Source organism: Paramisgurnus dabryanus, chromosome 6, assembly GCF_030506205.2.
Source record: "Paramisgurnus dabryanus chromosome 6, PD_genome_1.1, whole genome shotgun sequence".
Lineage (NCBI taxonomy): Eukaryota > Metazoa > Chordata > Actinopteri > Cypriniformes > Cobitidae > Paramisgurnus > Paramisgurnus dabryanus.
In genome coordinates, this window is record NC_133342.1 from 34436018 (window position 1) to 34443806 (window position 7789).

General features: G+C 38.9%; 1 protein-coding gene across 1 annotated transcript; it reads left to right on the forward strand.

Moving 5' to 3' along the window:
- Positions 1–857: 857 nt before the first annotated feature.
- gadd45bb (growth arrest and DNA-damage-inducible, beta b) lies at positions 858–2364 on the forward strand. The gene is made up of 4 exons (XM_065277203.1): positions 858–1069; positions 1199–1300; positions 1393–1618; positions 1716–2364. Exons 1-4 carry the CDS (start codon positions 1026–1028, stop codon positions 1818–1820), a joined length of 477 nt encoding a protein of 158 aa, XP_065133275.1. The 5' UTR covers positions 858–1025; the 3' UTR covers positions 1821–2364.
- Positions 2365–7789: the final 5425 nt, after the last annotated feature.

The following is a 7789-nucleotide window of genomic DNA, read 5'->3' on the forward strand; positions in this document are numbered from 1 at the left end:
GATGCATTATTATGCAAAACGATATCATGTAATCCTCTGCTCCGCGTTACAATTCACAGCTCATTTTTATTTTGTCTTAAAACAAATTATCACCATCTAGAATTGCAGTAAAGGAAGACATTTTGTTCCTGTGATATATCCCACCATAATCACCGAAACCAGTGAGATCGTATGATTTTCAAATCTTATTATATTAGTTTTGATGTAATCACAGATCGTCTTAATCTCTGTCTGAGTTACTTGCCCGCACATGTCCCTCTTTTGTGAATTTTGCCTCATGGTGAGAAATACAGTTTACACCACAAGATGGCATGCTGGACAAAGCTAAGACCAAACTCCTATGACTGTTGTACACACAAGCTCTTCAAAATAAAATAGATGTGATAAATACTTTGCAATGCATGCAAAAAAATGCATATATTTTTTTTAATTCCTAAATTTAAAAGTGCAATCCACAAAGACTAACAGATTTAAAGAATGCAAAATATTTCATGGCCCACATTCATTGATATCCAATAAAATACTATTAATATATATTTTAAACAAAAACACGCATGCAAAATTATGTTTAGTGTCTAATGCATTGCAAGATGGTTTATTATTTTGCAATATTGTAACAGTGATGAAGTAGCCCTACGCTAACCTATTCATCAGTAACCAGCTTATTCATGACAATGTTCGTGTTAACAAATTAGTTTCATTTCATTACACTGGATGGCGCCTTGATCGTTTCTTAAACAAAGTCAACTGCGTTTGACACAATATAGGAGACTCCACAGAAACCTGCACGAGGTTTCGACTTGCAGTTTCAACCACGCCCACTTACTACGCTTTGCTATAAAAGCCTCGCGCCTCACTGCTCAAGTCAAACACGAGCTGAAAGAGTATCTTGACAAGGAGTATCTGAGAAACCACTCACTTTCGCTGTGGATTACTTTTTGTCATCACAGATCAAAACACTCGCTGGGATTTTATTATTTGGAGTAATTACGGCTTCTGGATTATAACACATTTCAAAGACAACGATGACTCTGGAAGAAGTTGTTGGATGCAATAGCACTGACAGAAAGTAAGTAACCTAACTTACACATTTCAAACTAGCAAGGGGCATAATAACTTTCCTATTGTATTTTCTATTCAGATCTTTGTAACTATTGCATTGTAAATTAAAATTAACAATCGTTTATCTTTCTTCAAGAATGGAAACAGTGAGTGAAGCTCTCGAGGAGCTGCTCGTAGCCGCGCAGCGTCAGAACTGTCTGACAGTTGGAGTCTACGAGTCTGCACAACTTATGAACGCGTAAGTATATCCCTCTTACATTCAGTATTAAGAATTATGAGAGCAAATCGAAAAACCGAACAGCATTGTAAACGAAATTTGTTGTTTCACAGTGATCCAGACAGCGTAGTCTTGTGCGTCCTGGCCACGGATGAGGAGGACGAGAATGACGTCGCGCTTCAAATCCACTTCACGCTCATTCAAGCTTTTTGCTGCGACATCGACATCAACATCGTGCGCGTCTCCGGCATGCGGCGCTTGGCGCAAGTCCTGGGCGAGCCTCTGTCCACCGACACCAACGCAAATGAACCCAGAGACCTCCACTGCATCCTTGTAACTGTAAGTTTTTGCGCATTTCTAATGCATAATAACAAAAAAGCATCAAACGATACAAAAAGTTGTTCAGAACTCATTATATCTTTTTTTGTCCACTCAGAACCCACAAGCCGAACTTCTGAAGCTAAGCGAGGTGGGAAGTTATTGCAAGGAGAGCCGCTGCAGGAACCAGTGGGTGCCCTCCATCGCCCTGCACGAGCGCTAAGAGTGCGCGCGCTCGGGAAGAGTTTGAGAGGAATATTGATGTCGTCCTTCAACAGTTACAAGGACTTACTCATCAGTGCAACAGGGAGGTCAAAGAAGCTCCCAAATCCATGTTTATGGGATTATAGGCGTCGGAGGATGCTCGAGACATTGGTCTGCGCTCCTCCTGCTTCATGATCGGCGTGTTTGGCCTTTGGAGGGTCCGAAGGAGCGCCAGGGTGGTCGTGTCGCCTATCTGAAGGGACGCAACACGGATGCTAGGGGATATTTTTAGACTGAAACGGCGTCTGGCCGCACTTTGTTCCCACGGGGGTGGGGGAGGCTGTTGAACACATGACTCAGACCTGACAATAATGTCATGGATCAACAGAAGAGTACATGTTTTGGCTTCATAAAGAGACTTAACTATTTAATGACTGAATCTTGCTTGGGTGATTTTATTTATGCATAATATTGATGCCATTTAAAACAAGTAATATATTTGGTTATTTATGATTTTGCAAATGTTTTCTCATGAAATAAATGTTATGCTTAATATTTCAAAATTAGTTTCTGGTGTGTTTTCTATATACATTTGTTTTAAAAAGGAGTTTATTGGAGAGTAGTGCAGTTGGCTGTAGGCCAAAGTGACCAACTCCCTCACAAAGCATCCATACAGTTGATGTGATCTTTGTTCAATTTGACATGATTACCAGATATATATCATTTGCAAAGTTATTTCAAGTGCACATGAAGGAAATGAGGGCTCCTATTGGTTCTGTAGGACTGCATTATGTGTTGCTGTTGTCAGCAATGCACTCTAGACCCAGCAATATGCACAATACTATGTGGGTACTGTTTCTGAAAGGCGGGCTTGTTTAAACCGTGCAAAAATATCCATGAGGACACAGCTGTTTGAGACTGTTTGACATACTCCTGCAGACAGGCACTTGCTTTTTTAAATATAAGTGCATTCTGAGAGGTATAATGTAAGGAATGTAAGCCAGGCAAAATCACATATGATCCGTAATTGATCATAAACTGCATACATATATGCACACATACAAGTATTTTAAACAGTTTGCTGGCCACCAGAAACAATAACAGAACCAAAAAAGTGGCATACAGTCATAGTAATATATCTTTTGGAAAAACATTTTATAACTGATAGTTTCAGTCCTTGCTGATTGGCCATAGCCATGGTTTATTTACAATAAATCACAGCTATGACCAAACTACTATTAAAATCACTGCACAGTTTGTTGCATAACAATGTTTTGTTACACTTCACATGGCAACATGTGAACTATAACAACAAAACCACAGCATTTAACAAAATCACTCAGTTTAAAAAGTAAACATTTGCATCCTTAATATTTTACTATGTAGTATCTGTTTCATAAAAACAATAGGACCCTTAAGGTTGTGTTTTCCTGCCTAACAAGCAGTGCCGGCTCGTGACTGCTCTTCCGAGGGGCGCAAATTAAAAATTTGTGTTCGGAGTGTCGTGTGTGTTGCTTGTGTTTTCAAAATATGTGTTTTTGCGTCATGTGAACCATGTGCATCACGTGTTTTTGTCAAAATAAGTGCCTGCTGCACATGCGTCAAAACCGTTCATGATAAAATAGACGCTCACGTTCACAAAATAAACGCAAGAGACTCCCTTAACAGTAAACTCTGATTACGCATGAGATTATGTGAGTATCTGGCAAATGCAAGCGTCTCTTTTATCATAAACCCTTTAGACGCGTCTGCAGAAGGCACTTATTTTGACAAGACACGTGATGAACATAGGATCACTCGAACACATATTTTGAAATTACGAACCACACAAATGACGGCCTACATACATGTTGTGATGAACTTCGCATTGAGTCACTGGGCACCGGCACCACTGCTAACAAGGCCCTTAAAGGGACACTCCACTTTTTTGGAAAATATGCTCATTTTCCAGCTCCCCTCGAGAAAGATTTGATTTTTCCGTTTTGGAATCCATTCAGTTGATCACCGGGTCTGGGGCTAGCACTTTTAGCATAGCTTAGCACAATCCATTAAATCTGCATGTGCAGAAAGCGAACGTAGAAGCGAGCACGTACGACGGTTATACGTCAACATACCATCAGAATGATTGACATCTGGGATGACCAATAACAGTGGTGATCCACCTGGAAAACGAAAATCTTCCGCTATACCTTTAAGCTTTGCTAAAAGGGGTAGCACCAGACACAGAGATCAGATGAATGGATTACAAAACTGTAAAAATCAGTTATTTAATTTTAGGGGAGCTGGAAAATGAGAATATTTTCTTATGTCCCTTTAAGCCTTGACTATATTAACACTATAGCAGGCTTCTTATACGTTATTGCAAATAAATGTTATATAGATTTGACACGTAAACATTCACCAGTATCCTTTTGGTCACACATACCCACACAACAACCGCAACAAGGGCAAAAATTTGGCCCGTAGATAGAACTCTCTGACTTCGCTGACCTTTCATTGGTCACATTGAAAGGTCAGACTGACTCGAGGCCACAGTAAACATGTAGGAGGGGTCTGCTGAGATCATATAACCTGCGATTGTCCCATTAACTTTTCAGTCAGTCAAACAGACTGGATGAAAGTGTCTGTCTTCACTGCACATCACGACGTAAGCACCATGACCTCAGTGTCCTCTTTATATCCTCTTTATAGGCCTGATGAAGTTTCTGTAGAAAATCTTTAACTTTAGTACGCCAGTGAATAATGCAAGACATATGACTCAGAGTCCGAGAAGTCCGCCTGAATCAACAACTGCTCAGAATCGATCTTTCCTTGACAACAAACTTTACCGTACACAGATGGGTGGAAAGGCGTGCCTGTATTTCCACACAGAAAGAATACAGGGACTGTTCATACATGTGGCAGTGTTTACCATTTCCTTGTGCCAAAAAAACGCTTGGCTCTGAAGGAGCACTCGAAAGGTAAAAAACAATGCTGCGATTCAGGGCATGTGATGAGATGAAAGTTAGCGAGCATAAATCACCCGCTTTATAAAGTCATAAAGAGAGGCCATTGTTTTGGGGGTATGGATCAGTTAGTGACAGACAGACAGATATATATTTGTATCTTCATTGTAAGAGTTATTGAGAAAACAATGTTTTCTGCCCTAAGGGCTCTCTTCCATGCACAAAGCCAACTTTGATAGGGTATTCTGCAGACAGACGTGACTAAAGTATGGCGTGTACCCTCGGTGACTGCTGTGCTGAGCTGCGCACTTCAGGGCTGCGCTGACGTCAAGCCAAAGTGAGAAAATAGAAGAAAAACAGGAACAGAAGGCCGTTTTCCATGGCAGCAATAGCCCGGCCCTTTTACAATGATGCTGGCTATATACAGAGGTAACAGCCCCAGCTATGAATAGTCTGACTGCACGCTCTATTATTAGACTAGGAGCTATAATTGTTCATAGTGACTCAAATATTCACTGAGACGTGGAGCAAATTAGACATAAACACTCATATTCTGGGTCACCACACATCAGATTCAGGATATTTGCAGCATGCATATTCAGGGAAAGCCCATTTTAAGACATTTTACAATGTAGGATTTATAAAAAACAACAGGTTAAATCTCTTTTTCTATGGTACTTTCAGTAAATACGGAGAGGCTTAGATGGTTTCTTAAAGGGACACTCCACTTTTTTTGAAAACATGCTCATTTTTCAACTCCTCTAGAGTTAAGGGCCGTTCACATTATAACAATAACGATAATATAGTTTCGAAAATCGATTTTTATATAAAAAGACAAAATCGGAGCCCACACCATAACGATAAAGATATAGCGAACGATATCGTTGGGATCACTTTCTGAGGGTGTTTTTATTTTTCACCTGATGAACAATAAACCATTGACAGCCAATCAAATCTATTTGAACTTCAAGTGCATGCACACTTGAAATGACAGTGGGAAAACTCAATGCGGGCATCTATAAAATAAAATTACCTCAGGTATCCAGCGCTGATGCTGTTGCTATGAAATTCACTACGTAATGCTTTTTTCTACCACACTGACTACGCCAAAAGGTAAGATATTAACTTAGATTACACAAACTAGATTCACTGTTTAGACTTACACAAAGCGCAGCGTGTTGAGGACTGCTGGTTGCCCGCTGTGTAAATGCAACAAGAACAGCATATTTACATATTCAGTGACATGTAAACAATTGCAAAAGTTTTTATTACAAGAAATATCCAATAAAAGTTAATGTCATTAAAGGCAAGTATTTGCGTGAGTGCCCCGCGCGTAAGTGAATTGGCATAAAGTTATCGTTATAAAGTGGACGCTAATATAGTTATTGTTATAGTTCATGTTATATTTATCATAATAATGTGCGCGGCCCTTTAAACATTTGATTGTTACCATTTTGATATCCATACAGCTGATCTACGGGTCTGGCTGTATCAGTTTTAGCATAGCTTAGCATAATCTATTGAATCTGATTAGACCATTAGCATCGTGCTAAAAAATAACAAAAGAGTTTCGATATTTTTCCTATTTAAAACTTGACTCTTCTGCTAGTTACATCGTGTACTAAGACCGACAGAAAATCAAAGTTGCGATATGGTACTATACTTTTATTCCAACGTAATAATCAAACACAATGATATTACACAGCGCCTGAAAATAGTCCCCTTGATAACTTTCAAAGCTGGAAAATGAGCATATTTTCAAAAAAAGTTTAGTGTCCCTTTAACATTAACCTCAAAAGCTATTTTTATGTTTTTAGGTCAAGATAAATGAAATTGTATCTTGAATCCATGACTGGGGTCAACCATAGCGTGAAGTTGGTATAGAGTCACATGCAGGCTGACACATTAATGGTCTCGTGTTCGACCGAGCAAAAGTCAGGGGTCAAAAAATAAAGACCATCACATCAAAGCGTCCATTATGAAGACCACTTTAATGAAACAAAAACAGATCAGTCACATGATACAGAGAAATGAAATGTTTTTGAGTAGTTTGAAGTACTTTATCTCTGAAGCGGTTCATATAATTGAGATATACATAAAGCCTCAAGCACGAATTTATAGCTTTTGTGTTGATATCTAAATTTAGAAGCACAGCCAGCATAGACTATGCATTGTTTTGTCAAATGTGAACTCAATAAACCCACTGATAATGTTAAACAATAAACAATTTTATGTTAAAGCAATACAAATAAACAATCATAAAAATTAGACCAAGGGGATTATTTGTCTCTTTAGTGGTGAGGATGCATTGTCACAGGTTTGTTGATGCCAGATTATGAAACTTTTGATCTACAGTACACATAGGGGTCAGAGAAGACAAGTATAAAACCTATGAGAGATATTGTTGATGGACAGCTGTTGAGTTCTTATCATTAACCGCATCTCTATGTTTACAAACCCCCAAAAAATCCTTAATCTGCCCCCACCCACCCTTCTCCTTGACGCAATGGGACCCTGTTTTTATACCTTGAGCCAGACCTATGGCACAGACACTTATAAGCATTTCAAACGCTCCTTTTACAGACCACATTTCCTGTTGTCACCACGTCACATTTCCTTTTACGACACTGGAGATTAATGGTAGACAAATACGGAAGAACAGAATACAGTAATAGCCGCAAGCCACACTTTAGAAACAGCACCTTTAGAAGACAGAAGCAGACAGATTAAAATACATACAAGCCACGCTCTTTACTCCACAAAGCAGAGAGCTATTTTTTATAGAAATGACGTCTTGGTTATACCTTGTCGGTTACAGCATCAATAAAAGCTTTTCTAATCTATGTTGTTCCATCATATTGGAGATGTTGCCACCGTTTTTATCTCAGACCTCAGACAAAACAGACCTCAGGTAGATTATTAATGGAAAAGTATTTGGAAAATACATTTTTACAGCGACATACTAAAATATATAAATATACAACACTTTACAAATGCATTAAGATGAACTAACATTCTTTGTTACGTTAACAAGTCTTTGTTA

What these genes read in the sequence shown, in the direction of transcription:
- gadd45bb (XM_065277203.1), top strand. Translation starts at nt 1,026, where the DNA reads ATGACTCTGGAAGAAGTTGTTGGATGCAATAGCACTGACAGAAA. An exon ending in TGCAATAGCACTGACAGAAA is followed by an intron (nt 1,070 to 1,198) that starts GTAAGTAACCTA and finishes TCTTTCTTCAAG; the next exon opens with AATGGAAACAGTGAGTGAAG. An exon ending in TCCACTGCATCCTTGTAACT is followed by an intron (nt 1,619 to 1,715) that starts GTAAGTTTTTGC and finishes TTGTCCACTCAG; the next exon opens with AACCCACAAGCCGAACTTCT.